The following is a 22359-nucleotide window of genomic DNA, read 5'->3' as shown; positions in this document are numbered from 1 at the left end:
TCTTTCTTTTCTTTTCACATGATCTTTCACAACCATGGTCAGGACCTCTTACATCTCATCTAGACTACAACATCTCTATGAGCAGAGCCACCTCTGACACCATGCTGGGGCCATTAGTTCAATACTGATTTGGAGGGCAGAGTGCCACCTACTATAAACACCAGATTTATCTGAGCGATCACCCATCCAAGAGATAAGCAGGCCCAGCCCTGCTTAGCCTATGAGACTAGATGAGATCACAGCCCAAGGTGGTATAGCAATGCCCCTGGGGGCACTACCCTGTAGACAACAGTCAGTACTATTCCTATGTCATGAGCCATCTTTGGATACTGTTTCCTCTTCACACAGGCAAAGCAAAATGTGGTGAATTTCAGCCCAAATAGCAGAGAGACGAGTTGTTCCTAAAGTCCCAGTTCTAAACTAGCTAACAGGTGCCAAGTACCCAAACACTTTTTAAAACTCAAGGCCTAACAAAGTAGACTGGGGTTTGGGGCTCCATTATGGCAAACTGCAAGTGCATGGGAGAAAAGGCATCTAGGTACTATGGAGAAGAGTGCTCCAGAAATACCTAGACAGGTAAGATAAGGTGCTAAGCATCAGCTGTACCATGTGACCTGAGAAAGCCCAATACGTTAACATCCAGAGCTACAGCACAGCAATACTCCGCAGAGAAAATACTCCCTGTACCATTCTGCTACAGAAGAGATCAGCTTCAGAACAGTGAGATAAGGGGAAGAGGAGAGCACTTACCTGGCTCACCATTCGAAAACCGGCCACTCCGATTCCCATCTGTCTGAAGCTCCCCATCATCAAACTCATCAGAGAGAAAGTTTTTTGGTGGGGAAACCATCACCTGGCTTCTCAGAGAATCCAGCTCTTCTCTGAAATCACAGTTGTGACAGTTCTGCAGAAAGGAATACACGAGGATGCGCTCCACCTGTACATCGCCACGCAGACCCTAAAAATATGCACCAATAAGTCATCATGAATCTGACAGCCAACAAGACACTCCTGCCTGAGAGGACTGTTTTCCACTACTGTCTCTCTGTTGTGGACCTCCTCCAGGAGCCTGAAATAATGTTAACCAAAGAGATTGTATAGTTGCATGACTGCATTCTGATTGTCATGGCTTTGTTTATGTGTAGGACCTACAGAAAGTGGTGCATGATTTTTGTTTTTACTAATCCATTGATGGAAGGATTACTTTAAGATTCTCCATGTATTTCAAGCTGGAGTTTAAAACTACCATTTAAAAACATGTACTTACACAAACTCAGACCATAAGCCTGTTACCTTGAATTTGGGAATTGATTATTCTATTTCCTGTTATAAATATAAGCAACGGATGCCCATTTACTATTTAAAAATAAGCAATGTGAGATATTAACCAGGGGGGCGTTCTCACACCAAAAAAATACAGACTCTTCAAAAGTTAAGAGCATCATCTTTCATCTCACTGTTTGACTGGGACCCAGACAAGGTCAATAATGATCATGTTCAGCTAGCATCAGAAAGAGAGCAGACAGCTTGCAGACAGATATGCAGGCACACTCATCCACACAGACTGGGGAATGAGCTGCCTGTATGGATAGCAGCATGTTGGCAGAAAGTCCAAGCTGTACAGAAACATGGTGCCTGCATACCCAAACTTGCACAGGGACTAGGAACCAAAACGAGTTCAGACTGCGCATCCCCCAAATTATTAAATGTTAAATAATACACTTTTTTTGGCCTGTATTTGAAAAAGTGACTAAAGTTGAGCACCCAAAAATCACTAGATAACTCAAAAGAGGCCTGATTTTCAGAGGGTCGGGGCAGAGGGAAATCACACGTCTTAAGCTGGGCACACAAGATCACCAGTCACTTCTGAAAATTTAAACTGAAAGCATTTTGAAACATAAAACCTTTTGGAACTGACCTGATCCATTCTGGCTGCTGGGACAGTGCAGCTGTGTTAACCTTAGCTTTCAACCCACAAGTCCTTTCCCTGCAAGGGAACAAAAGGAAGATGCCAACAAGCCTGCAAGCCACTTTGTCCAGAGATTCTCTTTGACAAGCCCTTACTAATCCAGCCCTGCTTTGAGGAGCATGGGCCTTCCCCAGGAACACATGCTTGGTGATTTGGCAGTCATAGGGAAGGCTGTGAACACGGGACCAGATGAGCAAGTAGGCCCCTTTTTAGGAGTGAAGAAGGGTGGGATAGGAGGACACAATGCCTCCCCTCACCGGTAGCATTATGAATAGGCATGATAAGGGAGAGACCTGGGGGCTGACAATCACCACGACAGCAAGTGACCTAGGAAGGAACAGGGGCTTTTAGAGTCAGGGCGTTCTGCCTTAGCTTGGGCCAGCTGTTGGAACGGAGAGCAAGTTTAGCTCCAGGTGGACCTCTGGCCTGGCTACTGAAGGATCCAAGATGCCCTAATTACCAGGTCATTTGGTTCGTGGTAAGGGTATTTTAGGGGCTTCCTGCCTTTAACTGTGGGACACTCCTGTTCATTTATAAGTGAACCAGCCTGAGCCAGCCAACCTTGCACTACCCCTGGGGAGCACCTAACACACAGCCTATCCCTAGGTGTACAGGAAATAACCCAGTTCAAGTACCTGGTGTTGTCGAGAGTCAAGCTGTTTGTATCCTGCCAAAGGCCTCCGATCACGTTTAATAAAAGCTCCTTAGCACAGCCATGCCACTGATACAACTCCAGGAAAACCTAGAAGGGAAACATGAGCAATCAGTCACAAACAAACCGTTTTCAGAAAAAAACGAGGACTCCTTGTGGCACCTTAGAGACTAACAAATTTATTTGGGCATAAGTTTTCGTGGGCTAAAACCCACTTAATCAGATGCATGGAGTGAAAAAAAAACTGTAAGCATAATACGTATGATAGCACATGAAAAGATGGGAGTTGCCTTACCAAGTGCGGGGGTCAGTGCTAACGAGCCAATTCAATTAAGGTGGAAGTGGCCTATTCTCAACAGTTGACAAGGGGTGAATACCAAGGGAGGGAAAATTACTTTTGTAGTGATAATGAGGCCAATGCAATCAAGGTCCAACAGTTGACAAGAAGGTGTGAGTATCAGCAGACGGAAAATGACTTTTTGTAGTGACCCATCCACTCCCAGTCTTTATTCAGGCCTAATTTGATGGTGTCCAGTTTGCAAATTAATTCCAGTTCTGCAGTTTCTCATTGGAATCTGTTTTTGAAGTTTTTTTGTTTAAGAACTGCCACTTTTAAATCTGTTATTGAGCAACCAGGGAGACTGAAGTATTCTCCTATTGGTTTTTGAATGTTACAATTCTTGAGAATTTCAGAAAGGCAGCATCACAAACGCCTGGAGCTCCCTCTGCAGGAACAGGGGGACTTCTACTTAGTTTTCTGAAAGAGTTTAGTGCAGGTGAATAGTGCCAAACGCAGAGCTCTGAACTGCTCTCTGTCCAAAGAGCAGATACTGTGTGGGCTTCAGTGTTGCAGGCTGGCCCCACATCCCAGCCGATGTACACCAAACCTGACCTGGATGGGCCCAGCTGTAAGGGGAGACAGGAGTTTTGTCTCCAACTCCACTAACTCTTGGTCTCTGTGCTGAGTGTGCCAGCTGTGGTGGTGGTGTTTGTTTGCGTTTGTTTTGCAATGTGGACACCAGTTCACTCAGAATGGACTGGCGGCACCAGGACACTTCTGATATGATCTTCCAGTCATCACTGACCGGCACTAGCTTTAAACTTTGCGCCACTCCATAACACACACTCACATCTGTCCTGGCCCCTGTTGGAGCAGTTTAAGGTAGTGAACAAAACTCTGCATTAAAATGACTCAGAGTGGAGGTGGAAAAGAGGAAGTGAACAAAAGCAGAAACTTACAAACTCAGAAGCAAACCACAAGGAGACACAAATTGTTCAGGAAAGAAAAGGTATTTCCCAGCTTTTTGGAGGGTTTTTACAGGTTTGTGATTTCAACCAACCCCACATACAAATACTTGGGCAGCAGTTCTTTTATCCATGATTTATCAGAATTTACTTGGTTCCACCTAACAGCCACACATTAACCAGTTAGGTCTCGGATAAAATTTGTGACTCTGCATCAGACCGTTGGTCCATCTAGTTCAACACTCTGTCTCAGTCAGTGACCCACAACATATGTGATGTAAATGTGCCAGACCAGCTGTGGCATGGAGGAGGCAAAAGGACCTCCTTTCTATTCTCCTCCTGAAACCAGAGAAAACTCCCCAGACTCCATTTTGTACCTCTGGCTTCCATTTTAAATAAGGGTCACTCCATGATTAAGTGAAAACTGCAGGTCACACAAACTAAAAATAAAATTGATGGGAAAACCAAAGTAGGGGAAAGGTCAGCAGATCATAACTATGAGGTAAACAACAATTGCAGGCTAAAAACAGAACTGACAGTTTGGAATGATTGGCAGTTGGCATGCACCCAAGAAAGATCTGACAGGAAGATATTAACAGAAGTGTCTAAAAAGTTCTGACAGGACAGTATAAAAGTCACTATGTCTCAGTAGACAGCCGACACGAGGAGGGAGGAGACGATGAAGCAGAGAAAGAAGCAGCACCACCACCACCAGAGGGAATCCTGTCAATAGAGCAAAGTCAGCAGACAAAATAAGTTTGTCACTCAAAGTTAGAGTTATGGTATAGGATAGCACAGAGAGAGAGAGTGTGTGTGTGTGTGAATAAAGATGTATATATGTGTGTTGACTGTGGAGAAAATGTTTATATGTAAGACTAAAGAACCGTTATCAATTGCTGTCAGCAACCTGCAGCAGACTGGCCATTGGAAACAGGGTGCAGCCACTTGGGAACATTTCAAAACCGCAAGGCAATACGGTTTGGAGTGCTCTTTGACTTGCACCAGTAAAAAGATGCCGGGTTTTGGAAAGAACACTGTTTTATGCCAGTCATTTATCAGAAGGTTGTATCCATGTCCTTCAGGTATTTCCTTAGCCACCCTGGAGACCCAGACCTTAGGAAAACAGGTTGGTTAATAAGTGGGTTGTTTTGAGGGAACCCTGGCTAAACCCGGGACAGGGTGAGAAGTGAGCTATTCTAGGGACACCCTAATTCTATTTTCGAGACCCTGGAACAGGTTGTTTGATCACCCTTTTCTTAGGCCTTGTCTTCAGTACAAAAAAGCATGTTGTTAATATGAGGTAAAATCCTAATGAAGACAAGGCAGTTTGTAGTTTTAACACAAGCTAGCAGGTAGAGGTGAACCCTGGGCTCCCCCATAGTCTTTAACTTGACTCACTAATTCATGTGGAAACTACAAATTGCATAATTTTCATGAGGATTTTACTTCATGTTAGCTAACTTGAGATAAGAACACATCTTTTTTTAAGTGAAGGAATGATGGCCCACCCCACTACTAAAGGGCTAAAGTTAACAGTGCCATGCTATAACAGTGCCATGCTATAATTAATGTCCCTAAACATTCTCTCAACTTTAATGTACACTGTACCATCATGATATGGTTGTTTTGGGTGGGGGGGGGGGCAGAAGGGGATTAAGCTAAGAATATGGAAAGGTAGTCCTGTGTGACTGCCTATTCACCATAAGGCTTGTCTTCACTGCAGAAGTAACCTGGCCTCTTACTCAGGTGTTGCCTGTAACTTGATTCCTGTTCACACATAAAAACCACCCTCCATCAGAGGGAGAATCTCAGCTTTCAAGTGGTATCAAGCAATTTCTACATCTGCTGTTCTGCAAGATAGTGGAAACAGTTAAAACCATAGTGGAGGTGAATTGTGGGGGGAAAAGCAAAAGGGTAATCCAAATGATGTGTTTTAAAACCATGAGTGTCACATTTATCTTCATATGTGTTCTTATATATTAATAAAAATAATACATTCAGGAAAACATAAAGGCTAATATCTGTGACTCTGCTGTGATCCCTGCTCCCTGAGAAACTTGGTAGTGCATGGTTATACAAGCATAGAAATATAGGGCTGGAAAGGACCTCAAGAGGTCATCTAGTCCATCCCCCCTTGGAGGGGTAAGATCAAGTAAACCTAGACCATCCCTGACAGGTGTTTGTCCAACCTATTCATAAAACCCTCCAATGATGGGGATTCCACAACCTCCCTTGGAAGCCTATTCCAGTGCTTAACCACCCTTATAGTTAGAAAGGGTTTCCTAATAGCTAATCTAAATCTCCCTTGCTACAAATTACGCTGATTACTGCTTATCCTACCCTTGGTGGACAATTGATCACCATCCTCTTTATAACAACCATTTAGGTATATGAAGACTTATATCCCCCTTCTCAGCCTCCTCTTCTCTAAACTAAACATGTTCAATTCTTTCAGCCTTTCTTCAGACGTCCGCTTTTCTAAACCCATCATCATTTCTGTTGCTCTCCTCTGGACTTTCTCCAATTTTGCCACATCTTTCTTAAAGTGTGGCAGTCAGAATTGGACACAGTACTCCAGCTGAGGCCTCACCAGCACTGAGGAGAGCAGGACAATTACCTCCCATGTCTTACATAATGTAGTTAGGAAAGAACTAAATAACTGTTTTATTCCAGGTATTTCAAAAAACAGGCTTGTAATCTGAAGAGTCTCACTAGTATAAACACATACTCTTAATATGTTCCAGCGACAGCTAGCTAACTCTCATCACCACGTTTCCCACACCACGACATACACCTTATACTCCAGCTTATTTAAATGCCTTAAGGAACCATTTGAAACGTTGGAAGAATTATTGTTTTAGATAAACTTCACCTTCTGTATGAATTTCACCCTGAGGGACAGGAATAATATAATTGCATAGCAGCTCTGACATTGTTTGGACATGACTCATCATATCCCAGGGCTGTAATTTCCAGCTCGCGTACACGTACTGCGGTCATTAGATGAGAGCTAGCGTGAGTATAAACAGTAGTGTAGCCGTGGTAGCATGGGCAGTGGCAACACTGCTCAGTCATGCCAAGGGCAACCTTGCCGGGACCCTGTGGATATGTACTCAAGAAGGCTCAGTTGTGCTGCCACGGCTGCTGCCCATGCTACCGTGGTTGCACTACTACGGATGATGAGAGCTAGCACGAGTATGCGTATGCAAGCTGGGAATTGCACTCCTAGCTTGGCGTGTAAAGGTAGCCTAAGAAAAAATACTTAACATAACAATAAGCCACTCCAGGGGTGTTTGTTACTAGTCTATCAGGACATGCCTCAGATACGTTTCAGATGACCCAAGATGTGGACCAATCATCTCATGCACGCTAAAGTGGCTTATTGCTATTAGAGTTTAGGGCCAAGATTTTTTAAAAGTGACTAGAATTGAGTGCCTCAATTATTGGGCACCCCACTTGAGACAGCTTAAAGCGGTCTGATTTTCAGAGGGCAGGTGATCAGCACTTTTTGAAAAATCAGGCCCCCTTAAGGAGTCTCAAATTGGACCCCTAAAAAAAAAAAAAAAAAAAAAGGAGCCACAAAGAGTTACTAAACACTTGAAAATCTTGGCCCAGATCATTAGTTTTAAATTTATTTAAACTTTTAAAGATACTTTTAATTGTACTTGATCCTTGCACTATGGAAAAGAGTTTGTGGTAGAAAAATATGAGAAAACAGTATGGAAAAGGTCATAAGCTCCCTTTCTGATTTGGATGTTGATTTATATCTATATGATTAGATTAGACTACTCCTTTTATTTAGGAAGCCTGAACTCATTAGGCCCCACTCCCCAAGCCTGCCTGCCCTTAAGAAGCAGTTTGCGGAATACCAGTGAAGTTTCAATTCACTTTCTACTGAAAATAAATCTCCACTGGGAGAAATTTGATACTCCCAATTATTTATTTAAACAAGTGAATTTAAAATGGCTAGAGGCCACAAATTGCTTCTGAGAGGCAGAGGGGCATTTAAAAGTCAATCACTTTAATTCCTTCTGGTCTTCACTCCCTCCCCCTCCATGGCTCCTTTAAAAACTCATCTCGTTAATTTAAATGCAGAATTGGGAGCCATAAACCAGGTTTCAGTTCAGTTAAGAGCAGCTTGTCTAGTGCTGCCTGTGACTGCAGGTTGGTAGCTGGAGCCGTTTCCCTTTGAAGCCCCAATGCTAGACTCCCAGCGTATAAAAATCGAGCATATCCATTCAGCCTCAGTTAGCATCCTTGCAAAAACATATTGCTGTTATTTCAGACATACATTCCAGGATCTGCATGAGCTCTGCTCCTAGCCCACAGTCTGAAGCATCTTCAGTTGGCAGTGCAAGGAAACTGTAGAACAAGGGAAGTGCTAGGCTTCTGTTTTTCCTGTAGTGCCTAGCAGCCCCAGTCACAGACGAGGACCCTGTTGTGCTGGCTGCTGTACAAACAGAAAACAGAGAGATGGTTCCAAAACTGCTTAGCAATCAGTTCTTCAAAATGAGACTGAGTAGCATTGTCCAGAGAAAGCTAGTTACCAGGTAATTATGGCTCACAACCGTGGCACCATTTGGGAATAAACTCTGTAACATCAGCACATAAGTCCCAGAAAAGGCTAGAAGGTAGACATACTTTTGCTGATGTGGACATGTGAGTGACTGCTACAATCTGGTGCAGATCAGGCCTCACATGCTTCAAAAGACATGCCTCTGTCTAAAGCAGCAGTTGGAAAAAAAATCACTTGCAAACCAGCCTTGCCTAAATCTTTAGGCACAAGTCTGGCAATTTCTTCATGTTGTGCTGGGCTGTCTCTGCACAATAACGACTGAATGCTGCATCGTTTAAGTCAATGGGAGTGTTGCAGTTAGCCTCTGCGGGAAAAGGATCAGGCCCTATGTTCACCCAAACAACACTGGATCCCAGACTGGCCTTTCAAAAATCTAGCCATGATCCCCTGGAAAGCACTAGGTGCAGATTCAAGATAGTAAAGGTATCTAACACAACCTTGCTGATGGCTACAATACTTGTAAGAACCTAGCGAACCTCGGGTGATGGGACCTTGTGATATAGGAGCTCTAGACATCCAAGACAGTGATACTTACCTCCTCCAGGCAACAGACGGCTGCCAGAGTTGCCTCATTACACTCCCATCAAGCCACACAAACAGTTGGTCTTAGCTTGTAACCCCTGTGGGACAGCTTCCATCACAAACACAATTATCAATTTCTGCTGCACAAAGGCCACATCCCCAGCATTATTTTATTCCCCACCTCCTATGCAGTTACCCAGCTCTGTGGCCTGACTCAGTGCCATAGAAACTTCAGTGAGCGTGTGTGTTAAATAAATATGATCCCTGCATAAGACTGAGGAAGAAATGCATCCAGCAACAACCTGTTGTTTTAGAAAGATGCAAGGTCCATTGCGTGAATCCAGGTGGCAGTTTCCACAATATAGAATTCTGCAGGTGCACAGCTGTCACCATGATATTAAACACAAACAGCTCCAATAGGAGCTCTCTCTGGATCTCCCAGGGTGTTAGCATCGGTTTGGAATGCAATTTTTGCAGAGCAAGGACCAAGTCTCCTGTTTTTCAGCAGCTCCATGCAGTGTTGGCACTTTTAAGTACTCCCCAGTGCATTTCGAAGTGCGGAAGATTATTTCCTTTGCAAAAGTGTGGAGCAGTTTAGGCTCTAAATCCAGTGGCTTGTGGCAACACAGCAAAGTAGTAATGAAGAGGGTGAGGTGAACCACAGTTATCTACACACTAACATCACACACACCAATTCAGGAATAAGAACTGTGGCCAACTGTACTGCCTAACCACACAGAGAACCTCATTTGTGTAATGAACTCTGCTGTGAAACTGGACACGTGCAGTAGAGACGCAATTAAATCATAAGGGAGGTGGCTGCTGTATATTGTGCTTATGAGGTACATGGGGGCCAGTTCTGTCTTGGGCTCTGATAGTACATCGATAGTGTGAAAGAGCTGCAAATGAAAGGTCGTAAATGGCCCCCATGCTGCTCCCCTTGCAGCCCCAGCAAAACAGAAGGAAAGTAGCACAATGCTGGGAGCTACAGAAGTTCTCAGCTGCCATAGGCAGCCCTGGGGAAGCTTGCCCTCAATTAAAGTATTTCCCCAGGTGCTTTGCAGCAGCCCAGAATTTAGATGGTTAAAAAGTCATTCACAAAGCCACTTTCATCCACTCTACTCCAGGGCCACACCTTCTGTGCTGCATCTCTTAAAACGTTCAGCACAGAATCTGTCTCATGAGCTGTAGATCCATTCACCAGCATTTCACCCACTCCTCCTATGCAGGTCTGCAGATTGCACTTTTAGAGAATTAATTGGCCGTATATGATCTTCAATCTTGTCAGCAATTATTTTAGTCTCAGCCATACCAGGTTCTTTTTCTAGCCAAACAACTATACTTTCCAGCAGTAGTCACTAACACATGCATGGTATGGATAATTTAGAGCAGTTTGTAGAGGGAACATCTGAAATAGAAACACATACAAACAGAGAAATAATCCCCTGGATAGAAACAACCTATCAGTCAGCAACATTGCTGCTTTTTTGTGCACTGTCAAGATGCTTATCTTTCTACAGCTGCTTTCACTTTGGCATGAAGAAGTTCTCTAGAACTGAAACTCTAAGCCCTGGTCTACACTAGGAATCGAGGTCGAATTTACCAGCGTTAAATCAATTTAACCCTGGATCTGTCCACACAACGAAGCCCTTTTTTCGACTTAAAGGGTTCTTAAAAATCGATTTCCTTACTCCACCCCCGACAAGGGGCTTAGCGCTGAAATTGGCCTTGCCGGGTCAAATTTGGGGTACTGTAGTTGTAATTAGACGGTATTGGCCTCCGGGAGCTATCCATTGTGACCGCTCTGGACAGCGCTCTCAACTCAGATGCACTGGCCAGGTAGACAGGAAAAGGCCCGCGAACTTTTGAATTTAAATTTCCTGTTTGGCCAACGGGGAAAGTTGCAGGTGAGTGCAGAGCTCATCAGCAGAGGTGACCATGATGGAGTCCCAGAAACGCAAAAGAGCTTCAGCCTGGACTGAATGGGAAGTACGGGATCTGATCGCTGTATGGGGAAAAGAATCTGTGCTATCAGAACTACGTTCCAGTTTTCGAAATGCCAAAACATTTGTCAAAATCTCCCAGGGCATGAAGGACAGAGGCCATAACAGGGACCCAAAGCAGTGCCGCGTGAAACTTAAGGAGTTGAGGCAAGCCTACCAGAAAACCAGAGAGGCAAACGGCCACTCCGGGTCAGAGCCCCAAACATGCCGCTTCTATGATGAGCTGCATGCCATTTTAGGGGGTTCAGCCACCACTACCCCAGCCGTGTTGTTTGACTCCTTCAATGGAGATGGAGGGAACACGGAAGCAGGTTTTGGGGACGAGGAAGATGATGATGATGAGGAGGAGGTTGTAGATAGCTCACAGCAAGCAAGCGGAGAAACCGGTTTTCCCGACAGCCAGGAACTGTTTCTCACCCTGGACCTGGAGCCAGTACCCCCCAAACCCACCCAAAGCTGCCTCCCAGACCCGCCAGGCAGAGAAGGGACCTCTGGTGAATGTACCTTTTAAAATAGTATACATGGTTTAAAAACAAGCATGTTTAATGATTAATTTGCCCTGGCATTCGCCGCTCTCCTGGATGTACTCCCAAAGCCTTTGCAAAAGGTTTCTGGGGAGGGCAGCCTTATTCCATCCACCATGGTAGGACACTTTACCACTCCAGGCCAGTAGCACATACTCGGCAATCATTGTAGAACAAAGCATTTCAGTGTATGTTTGCTGGCGTTCAAACAACATTCGTTCTTGATCTCTCTGTGTTATCCTCAGGAGAGTGATATCATTCATGGTCACCTGGTTGAAATAGGGTGCTTTTCTTAAGGGGAACATTCAGAGGTGCCTGTTCCTGCTGGGCTGTTTGCCTGTGGCTGAACAGAAATGTTCCCCACTGTTAGCCACAGGGAGGGGCTAGCCACACGGTGCGGGGAAGCAAAATGCGACCTTGTAACGAAACCTCATGCTATGTATGTAATGTTAACAGCAAGGTTTACTGTGAAAGAGTGTACCCATTGTTCCATAAAATGTGACTTTTTAAATACCACTGTCCCTTTTTTTTTTTCCTCCACCAGCTACATGTGTTTCAAGGATCACGGGATCTTCTCCTTCCCAGAGGCTAGTGAAGATTAGAAGGTGAAAAAAATGCACTCGCGATGAAATGTTCTCTGAGCTCATGCTGTCCTCCCACACTGACAGAGCACAGACGAATGCGTGGAGGCAGACAATGTCAGAGTGCAGGAAAGCACAAAATGACTGGGAGGAGAGGTGGCGGGCTGAAGAGAGTAAGTGGTGGGCTGAAGACAGGGCTGAAAGGTGGCAGCAGCGTGATGAGAGGAGGCAGGATTCAATGCTGAGGCTGCTGGAGGATCAAACTAATATGCTGCAGGAAAGGCAGCTGGAGCACAGACTGCCGCTACAGCCCCTGTGTAACCAACCGCCCTCCTCCCCAAGTTCCATAGCCTCCTCCCCCAGACACCCAAGAACGCGGTGAGGGGGCCTCTGGCCACCCAGCCACTCCACCCCAGAGGATTGCCCAAGCAACAGAAGGCTGGCATTCAATAAAGTTTTAAAGTTTTAAACTTTTAAAGTGCTGTGTGGCCTTGTCCTTCCCTCCTCCACCACCTCTCCCGGGCTACCTTGGCAGTTATCCCCCTATTTGTGTGATGAATTAATAAAGAATGCATGAATGTGAAGCAACAATGACTTTATTGCCTCTGCAAGCGGTGATCGAAGGGCGGAGAGGAGGGTGGTTAGCTTACAGGGAAGTAGAGTGAACCAAGGAGTGGGGGGTTTCATCAAGGAGAAACACACAGAACTTTCACACGGTAGCCTGGCCAGTCATGAAACTGGTTTTCAAAGCTTCTCTGATGCGCACCGCACCCTTCTGTGCTCTTCTAACCACCCTGGTGTCTCGCGGCGCGTAACCAGTGGCCTCAACCTCCCACCGCGCCATAAACGTCTCCCCCTTACTCTCACAGATATTGTGGAGCACACAGCAAGCAGTAGTAACAGTGGGAATATTGGTTTCGCTGAAGTCTAATCGAGTCAGTAAACTGCGCCAGCGTACTTTTAAATGTCCAAATGCACATTCTGCCACCGTTCTGCACTTGCTCGGCCTGTAGTTGAACAGCTCCTGACTGCTGTCCAGGCTGCCTGTGTATGGCTTCATGAGCCATGGCATTAAGGGGTAGGCTTGGTACCCAAGGATAACTACAGGCATTTCAACATCCCCAATGGTTATTTTCTGGTCTGGGAATAAAGTCTCTTTCTGCAGCTTTTGAAACAGACCAGAGTTCCTGAAGATGCGAGCGTCATGTACCTTTCCCTGCCATCCCACGTTGATGTTGGTGAAACGTCCCTTGTGATCCACCAGTGCTTGCAGCACTATTGAAAAGTACTCCTCGTGGTTTATGCACTCGCCGGCTTGGTGCTCCGGTGCCAAGATAGGGATATGGGTTCCGTGTATGGCCCCACCACTGTTAGGGAATCCCATTGCAGCAAAGCCATCCACTATGACCTGCACATTTCCCAGGGTCACTACCCTTGATATCAGCAGATCTTTGATTGCGTTGTCTACTTGTATCACAGCAGCCCCCACAGTAGATTTGCCCACTCCAAACTGATTCCTGACTGACCGGTAGCGGTCTTGCATTGCAAGCTTCCACAGGGCTATCGCCACTCGCTTCTCAAGTGTGAGGGCTGCTCTCATTTTGGTATTCATGCACTTCAGGGAAGGGGAAAGCAAGTCACAAAGTTCCATGAAAGTGCCCTTACGCATGCAAAAGTTTCGCAGCCACTGGGAATCGTCCCAGACCTGCAATACTATGTGGTCTCACCAGTCTGTGCTTGTTTCCCGGGCCCAGAATCGGCGTTCCCCGCATGAACCTGTCCCATTAGTACCATGATGCCCACATTGCCAGGGCCCGTGCTTTGAGAGAAGTCTGTGTCCATGTCCTCATCACTCTCATCACTGCGGTGACGTCGCCTATTCTCCCAGTTTCACTTTGCCAGGTTCTGGTGCTGCATATACTGCTGGATAATGCTCATGGTGTTTAATGTGCTCCTAACTGCCAAAGTGATCTGAGCAGGCTCCATGCTTGCCATGGTATGGCATCTGCACAGGTAACTCAGGAAAAAAGGCAAACGATTGTCTGCCGTTGCTTTCATGGAGGGAGGGAGGGCCTGACAACATGTACCCAGAACCACCCGCGACAATGTTTTCTGCATTGGGATCTCAACCCAGAATTCCAATGGGTGGCAGAGACTGCAGGAACTGTGGGATAGCTACCCACAGTGCAACACTCCGGAAGTCGACGCTAGCCTCGGTACTGTGGAAGCACTCCACTGAGTTAATGCACTTAAAGCATTTTGTGTGGGGACACACACAATCGACTATATAAAAACGATTTCTAAAAAACTGACTTCTATAAATTCGACCTAATTTCGTAGTGTAGACATCCCCTTCCTGATGACTCAGGGTAAGTGCATGAAGTGTACGTTGGTCTTCCATTGCCAGTCAGGGTCACAGCTGAGCTCGCTGCCTGGCAACAGGGATGTCGCCATCTTTAACAAGAATGAAACTTAGCTCTTATCTAGCACTCAAAGTGCTTTAGGGAGAAAGGGAAGCATCACCCCCATTTAATATATGGGGGAAACACGGGAAGTGACTCGCCCAAAGTCACCTAGAAGGTCAGCGGCAAAGCCAAGAACAGACTCCATCTCTCTGGAGCCCTACTCACGGGACCCAGAAACAAATCTTCAAACATATGAAAAGTGGTTTACATAACCACTACCATAGGCTCAGCCATCAGGGCAAGACAGATTGCAGAGGAGAGGAGAAAAGTAAGTGGGAGCATAGCCATCTTCATTGCCAAAAGTGTTATATGCCCGAATTCGGAGTGAGCAACAGCACTGTAGAGCTAACAGGTTCTTTATTCCAGGGACTTCTAACTAACATCAGGGACTACTCCTGATATATACACACATGCATGCCAACATCAGCAAACTCAACGCCATCCATCCCAAGAGGACTCACGTCACCAAGGCACTGGAGTGCCATGCTGCTTTGGCTGTCAGAAGCAGTCCCTGTCCCATGTTCAAGAGGTGCTACAATGGCCCAAAATAATCAGGAGCAAAATATCAGACTTATTCCCCACCCCCACAAGAAAATTCAAATTTATGTAAAGACCACAAGCTCCTAAGTCACTTTGGCATTTTTGAAAATTCCTCCTCTAGATGCCTAAACGTGGATGTATGTGCCTAATTTTAGGTACCTCTTTTTTCAAATCTTGGCTCAAGTCTGATATTTTGCTTACATTCACTTCACAGGGCTCCTTTTGAATGTGGAAAGAGCAGCAGCCTTTGCAGCCGGGGCAACTCAGACTTTTCAGGGAGAAAGGATCAAGGTAGAGCCCTGTGTGGGACTCTTTAGAGCCCTGCAGTGGGTCTGGGATCCCACAGGTCCCATACGACCTGCTGCCATAATAGCGGGAGTGGAATTAAAGAATAGTCCTATTCAGGGCCCTAGATCACAGTAGAGGTGCATATAACTTTTATTAAAGTCTCACAGATGCAGCTAGTGGTTTAATGAAGCACAACAATATTGAGGCAGTTATTTTAATAAATGGAGTGACACTGGTGTTTATGTGGTCCCCCCTTTCTGAGCCTGCCACTGATAAAAGAACACATAGGCAAACTAATAATAGTGCCTACAAGGCCATCACACTTTGTCAAGCACCCGTCTAGGGCTAATGATTCCAAAGAAAAGGATTTGATCCCAGCTTAAGGAAAGGGAGGGAAAGAGGAAGGAACAGAGACAGGCCACCCGCAGCCTAGAAGCCAGGACGTAAAAGATAGGTGGAGTGTGGGCAGAGGCAATTATTCTGTGCATTTGCACCTGTGTTGCTTTGCAACATTAAGAACATAAAAGCAGCCATACTGGGTCAGACCAAAGGTCCATCTACCCAGTATCCTGTCTTCTGACAGTGGCCAATGCCAGGGGCTTCCGAAGAAATGAACAGAACAGGCAATCGCTGAGTGATCCATCCCATCGCCCACTCACCGCTTCTGGCAACCAGAAGGTAGAGTCACACAGAGCAGGGGGTTGCATCCCTGATCATCTTGGCTAACAACAATTGATGGACCTATCCTCCATGAACTTATCTCGTTCTTTTTTGAACCCTGTTATAGTTTCGGCCTTCACATCCCTAGACAATGAGTTCCACATTGTTTCAATGGACTACTGCAGTCTGGATAATATTACAGTTATTGGCTTGAAATATAGTGATATTGAGCACCCCAGCTCCCATTCACTTCAAAAGGTAACTACAGTTACCCACAACCTTTGAAATTCAGGCCGCTAAATACTGCAATTTTCATACACACACCTCAGAGATTCAAAAGATGGCTAGGCATCATTATCCTCATTTTATAGATGGGTAAACTGAGGCACCAAAAAGAACAGCAAGCGACTTGAGGTCATAGCAGGTGACTTAGCTGGGAACAGAACCCAGGTCTCCTAAACCCCAGTGATATGCTTTAGTCACTGGGCCATTTGGGATACCATCCCACATTTGAAAAAAAAAAAAAAAAAAAAGTTTTGGCAAATCCTCTCTCTCTCAAGCCTGCTTTAACTCCAGGCACACACACTATTTTAGTCTTGACAGCTATGGGTTCTCTTGCACATTTACCCAGAACAGTTATATGTTGTCACCAAGGGTCTCTTGGAAGTTCTGGGCTGGAAAGGTGTGAGGGATTCTATTCTATATCATCACTTGTCCACAGTCACTGAGCAGGAGACCACCAGACCCGGAGAAAGTGTGAAGCTAAGGTCCTCCTTGCCTAACTCTGGTGACTTACAGCCCCCAGGGCACTTATCAGAACCAGAAGGGAGATTTTGCCAGAAGAGCTAGGCCAACATTCCGCCATTCCTAGCAGCCATGCCCTCTGGCTTAGGTTACCATCAGATCATAGTATATCTGGGAAAGAATATCTGGCCCAGATCCATACAGAAATACTAGAGATATCTGGAATGCTTTCGAAAGGAACAGCTATAGGAAAAGCCTGGTATGCTTCGCTCATAATATGAACATCTGAATGCTGAAACAATCTGGATCATCCAAAGCTCCTATGTTAGGAGAGAGAGAGAATTTTTTAGGGGGATATGAGCAGAGCAGCCTACTGCAATTAAGCTCACAGAGGCCTGGTCAGCTTCTCCACAGTTTAGAGTATGTAGTAATTCCCTATCAAGAGAACCAAACTCCAGCCAGTTGGTCAGCAGAATTATTCAAGCTGGACCTGTCCGCCTTTCTAGGGTCAGAATCATTCACCACAGACTGAACAAGCAGAGGGGTTTGAGGCATGAACACAGAGACTAGACTTCACAGAAGTCACACCGGATGCTGTGTTCATGTTTCCAGACCAGTCATTGCCACATTTGGCAGCTTCTCTGAAACATGAGCTTTCATTTTAAATGTTTCCATTGGACTTTTCCCAAATACAAACACAGTATAATTATAAACCTCCTAAGAGCTAACACACCCACTTCCCTCAGGTAGGAAATAATCTATTAGTATGGACAAGTCAACAAGATGTTCCATACAGGGAAAAAGAAAGAGTGGCCCTATGTTTAACCTGAATGTACTGTGCGGTAGAATAAACCAGTGCCTCGCTGTCCTGTCTCCAGTCCTGTTTTGCAACAATCCCCGCCCCCCCCCCCCCCAAAAAAAAAAGTTTAACAAATGGATACCAATAAATTCAAAGGCCAAAATTATCAAGAGTGATTAATAATTTTGGGAGCATGACTTGCCACTCCATAAAGGGCCCTGATTTTCAGAGGATGGGTGCTCAGCACTTCCTGGAAATCAGGCCTCTTTAAAGTGCTTCAAGTTGGGCACCCAAAAATTGAGCCATCCAAAATCACTAGTGACTTTTGACAGTCTCGACTATTTAGCTGTCTCTCTTGACTTATCTTTCTCCCCTGCACCCCCTGAGAAGACATATCACTTTCAAACTCCTTTAGTCAAGAATTTACAAACAGAGGGAATCTCTGGTTTCCAAAGAACCTGACCCAGGAGGTTTGCTGTCTGTTGCAGGCGATTACTTGGTTGGGTTTTTGAGGAGCAGCTTCTTAGAATCTGCATCTATTATGGCTATGGCTACAGGCAGATCTTCATACAGTTCCGTAACATAACACACACTACTTCCCCCTGCCTATATTCCAGCTGACATTGCTACAGACTCAGGGGAAGCAGCTCCCCCACTCCTCCAACTAAGAGGCAGAGAATGATGTGGTAATCCAAAGTCCAGGTTCACTAGGGAGAAAACATGACTGTACACAAAAGACCCAGATGGCATTTCACTTTCAGATTCGACTTGTCAGTGTCAGGAAATGCAAACAGCTTCTGAGCACTGTAGGGCCCAGAAAATGGATGTGAAACCCCAAAGCTCTGTGATCAGCTGTCCTACGTGGACTTGCTTCAGCTCAGCTGGGAAGCACTAGATTAGCGACTACAGAGCCCAAAGGAATTTGTTGTCAGAGTAGTACAATGCATCTCCCCAAAACCTTCACTCCAAGATCTCAGGGGAAGATTTCCCCCCTTAAAAATTAGAGACCAAGCAGACGTGACACTAGACTGGGCAGCCCATTGGGTTTTGCTACACGGGCAGTCCAGGTACAGTGAGGGTGAGTGCCCTAGGTAAAGGACAGTTACTTGTTCCATAACTGGCGTTCTTTGAGATACGTTGCTCATGTCTATTCCACAGTAGCTGCGCGTGCTCGCCACGTTCACCGGTGCCAGAAGTTTTTCCCTTAGCAGTACCTGGAGGGGGAGCGCTGCTGTGACCTCTGGAGTGGTACCTCTGTAGTGCGCTATAAGGGGAGCCCTGCGCTCCCCCCACCCTCGGTTCCTTCTTGCCGGACCAACTCCGACAGAGGGGAAGGAGGGAGGGATGTGGAATAGACATGAGCAACATGTCTCGAAGAACGCCATTTACAGAACAGGTAACTGTCCTTTCTTCTTCGAGTGCTTGCTCGTGTATTCCACAGTAGGTGATTGCAAGCTATGTCAGATGGAAGTGGGTAGGAGTTCACAGATTCCCTGGCTGAAGCACAGCTCCACCGAAACCAGCGTCTTCCCTGGCGTGGGAGACAATCGCATAGTGCGAGTTGAACGTGTGAACTGAGGACCAGGTAGCGGCTCGACAGATGTCCTGGATAGAGACATGGGCCACAAAGGCAGCAGATAAGGCCTGAGCCCTCGTTGAGTGCACCCTCACGATAGGTGGTGAGGGAACCCCTGCTAGGTCGTAGCATATGTGGATGCAAGATATAATCCATCAGGAAAGCCTCTGGGTGGAGATCTGTTGACCCTTCATGCGCTCGGCTGAAGCAACAAATAGTTGCGAAGACCTGCGGAACGGCTTAGTCCGATCCAGATAAAAAGGCAGTGCCCTGTGCACATCGAGCATATGGAGGCAGCGTTCCTCGTTAGAGGCATGAGGTTTGGTGCAGAGGACAGGCAGGAAGATGTCCTGGCTCACGTGGAAGGCGGAGACCACCTTAGGGAGGAATGCAGGGTGTGGGCGGAGCTGAACCTTGTCCTTGTGAAAGACTATGTGGGGGGGGGGGGGGGGGGGGGGGGGGGGGGGGGGGGGGGGGGGGGGGGGGGGGGGGGAGGGGTCGCAGGTCAGGGCCCTGAGCTCCGAAACCCACTGGACTGATGTGATAGCCATGAGGAAGGCTACCTTCCATGAAAGGTGAGAGCAGGAGCATGTGGCCAGGGGCTCGAACGGGGGCCCCGTGAGGCAGAATAACACCAAGTTTAGATCCCACTGAGGAATGGGGGTTCTAGCAAACAGAAAGCACCGGTCTAGCCTGTTCAGGAAACGCCCGGTCATGGCATGGGAGAAAACCGAGCAGCCCTGGACCGGCGGATAGAACGCTGATATAGCTGCCAGGTGCACCCTGACGGAGGAAGGTGCCAGACCCTGAGTTCTAAGGTGAAGGAGGTACTCAAGGATAAGTTGGAGCGGGGCAGACCCTGGGGAAGTACCCCGCCTGCCCGCCCACCTGGAGAACCTGGACCACTTCGCCAGGTAGGCTCGTGGATGGCTTCCTACTTTCTAGGAGAACACTCCTGACCCCTTCCGAACACCTTCTCTCCTCTGCATCTAGCCATTGAGCAGCCACACTGTCAAATGGAGGGTGTCCAGATTGGGGTGGAGGAGGCAGCCCTGGTCCTGGGAGAGTAGGTCCGGGCGGAGTGGCAACGGCCACGGAGGGGCCACCAGCAAGCTCAGGAGGGTCCCGTACCAATGCTGCCGGGACCAAGCTGGTGCGATCAGGACGATGCATGCCTTGTCCATTTTCACTTTGTCCAAGACCTTGCCGATGAGGGGGAAAGGGGGAGAGGCGTAAAGGAATTGACCCGACCATGGCAGGAGGAAGGCATCTGAGATCGTGTTCCTCCCCAACCCCCTCTGGAACAGAACTGGTGGCAACGCTGGTTGTGTCGGGTCACAAACAGGTCTACTTGGGGAGTGCCCCATGCTTGGAAGAGCTGGTAAGCGACCTCAGAGTGGAGTGACCACTCGTGCTGGGAGGAGAAAACCCTGCTCAAGCAATCGGCCTGTGTGTTGTTGATGCCTGGCAGGTGGAAAGCCTTCAGGGAGATGTCGTGGGCCATACAAAACTCCCAGAGCCTGAGGGCTTCCTGGCAGAGGGCTGAGGACCTCGCCCCGCCTGTTGATATAAAACATCGCAGCGGTGTTGTCCATGAGTACTCTGACCACATTGCCGCGCAATTGTGAGCTGAACGCCACACAGGCTAAGCGTATTGCCCTGAGTTCCCTGACATTTATGTGAAGGGACAACTCCGAGGCCGACCACATCCCTTGGGTCTGTGAGTTCCCTAGGTCTAGCGAGGGGCTCAGGTCCCAGAAGGGAATCCCCTGGAGCATATTGACGGGCAGGACCACCATTTTAGCAAAGCGATCACCGGCGCCGGTACTGTGAGGACTTTGTCCAGCCTGTCCCAGGCCTGGGAGAACTCTGAGGCCAGCCAGAGTTGGAGGGGCCTCATCCAAAGTCTGGCGTGGCGGACAATGTACGTGCATGCCACCATGTGGCCCAGGAGCTGCAGGCATGCTCTGGCCGTGGTCATGGGGAACTCCATGACCGAGGCTATGTGCCCCTTCAGGGTCTGGAACCTGCCCAGGGGAAGGGAGGCTGTGGCCTTGGTGGCATCCAGGAGAGCGCCTATGAATTCTATGCGCTGCATTGGAACCAATGTCGACTTGGCCTCGTTTACTAGGAGGCCTAGGTTGGCACACGTAGCCAAAAGCAGCTCCGCATGGTCCCGTACCCAAGACCGCGAGCTGCCCTTGAGCAGCCAGTCGTTGAGGTAGGGAAATATCTGAACCCCTCAGCGTCTGAGGTAGGCCGCCACGACTGCCATACACTTTGTGAATACCCTTGGTGCGGTGGACAGACCAAATGGGAGGACCGTAAACTGGTAGTGGTCCTGTCCCACCAAGCAACGAAGGAAGTGTCTGTGCCCCTCGAATATATGGATATGGAAGTATGCATCCTGAAGGTCCAGGGCTGCATACCAGTCACCAGGGTCCAGAGAGGGTATGATACATGCCAGAGAGACCATGCGGAACCGGCATTTGGCCATGAACCAATTGAGGTGTCGCAAATCCAGGATAGGCCTGAGCCCCCCTTTCGCCTTCGGGATAAGGAAGTAATGGGAGTAAAACCCTTTCCCCCAGAACTCCCTTGGAGCTTTCTCCACAGCTCCCAAGATGAGGAGCCGACCCACTTCCTGCTCTAGCAGGGATACATGTGACGGGTCCCTCCGCCATCCCAGGGAGAGGGGTGGGAGGGCAGGGGTGAGACAAACTATAGCATGTAGCCCTGGAAAATGGTGTTGAGGACCCAACGGTCCGATGTTATTCGGGACCATTCCACAAGGAAGGCACACAAGCGGTTGCTGAAGGCAAACTTTATTGGTAGTAGGGTCCTCTTGGGAGGTACCCTCCTGCAACCAGTCAAAAACGCCTCTTGCCCTGCTGCTTGCCCCTCGAGGGCCCAGGCTGCGGGGCAGAGCGAGACTGCCTCTGAGGTTGCCTCTTTTGGGTCTTGGACCTCTTATAGGTGGGCTCATATCTTGGCTGGGGAGCCGGGGCGGGAGCCTGCAGCTTAGGCTTGTCCTTGGCAGGCGGGATGTAAAGCCTGAGGGTTTGCAGGGTAGTACATGAGTCCTTCATGCCATGAAGTTTCACGTCTGTTTGTTCCGCGAACAGGTCCCTGTGTACTGAAGGGAAGATCCTGCATCACAGACTGCACCTCCGTGGAGAGCCCGGACAGCAGTAGCCACGACGCTCTGTGCATGG

At 47.5% G+C, this 22359-nt stretch overlaps 2 protein-coding genes across 17 annotated transcripts in view; one reads left to right on the top strand and one right to left on the bottom strand.

Moving 5' to 3' along the window:
* Positions 1-22299, top strand: part of BCL2L13 (BCL2 like 13) — a 119951-nt gene extending 97652 nt beyond the window's left edge. Inside the window, exon 8 of the mRNA XM_043540056.1 lies at positions 22270-22299. Coding sequence (XP_043395991.1) covers positions 22270-22284 — 15 coding nt within the window. The 3' untranslated portion in view covers positions 22285-22299. The remainder of the gene's footprint in view (positions 1-22269) is intronic.
* The window catches only part of BID (BH3 interacting domain death agonist), a 40571-nt gene that overhangs the window by 6780 nt on the left and 11432 nt on the right, over positions 1-22359 (bottom strand). For 5 of the 16 annotated variants that reach the window (XM_037877577.2, XM_043540095.1, XM_037877602.2 and 2 more), the window contains 4 exons: positions 8158-8316; positions 2605-2711; positions 1919-1987; positions 751-958 (listed from right to left, as the gene is read on the bottom strand). In XM_037877577.2, coding sequence (XP_037733505.1) covers positions 751-958; positions 1919-1927 — 217 coding nt within the window. In that variant the 5' untranslated portion in view covers positions 1928-1987; positions 2605-2711; positions 8158-8316. Of the gene's footprint in view, positions 1-750; positions 959-1918; positions 2712-5566; positions 5717-8157; positions 8317-22359 lie in introns of those variants that run through there. The other 11 variants (XM_043540103.1, XM_037877641.2, XM_037877630.2 and 8 more) reach the window with 6 other exon arrangements.

The sequence above is a fragment of the Chelonia mydas genome, chromosome 1, assembly GCF_015237465.2.
Source record: "Chelonia mydas isolate rCheMyd1 chromosome 1, rCheMyd1.pri.v2, whole genome shotgun sequence".
NCBI lineage: Eukaryota > Metazoa > Chordata > Testudines > Cheloniidae > Chelonia > Chelonia mydas.
This window is presented reverse-complemented; position numbering and strand designations above follow the sequence as displayed.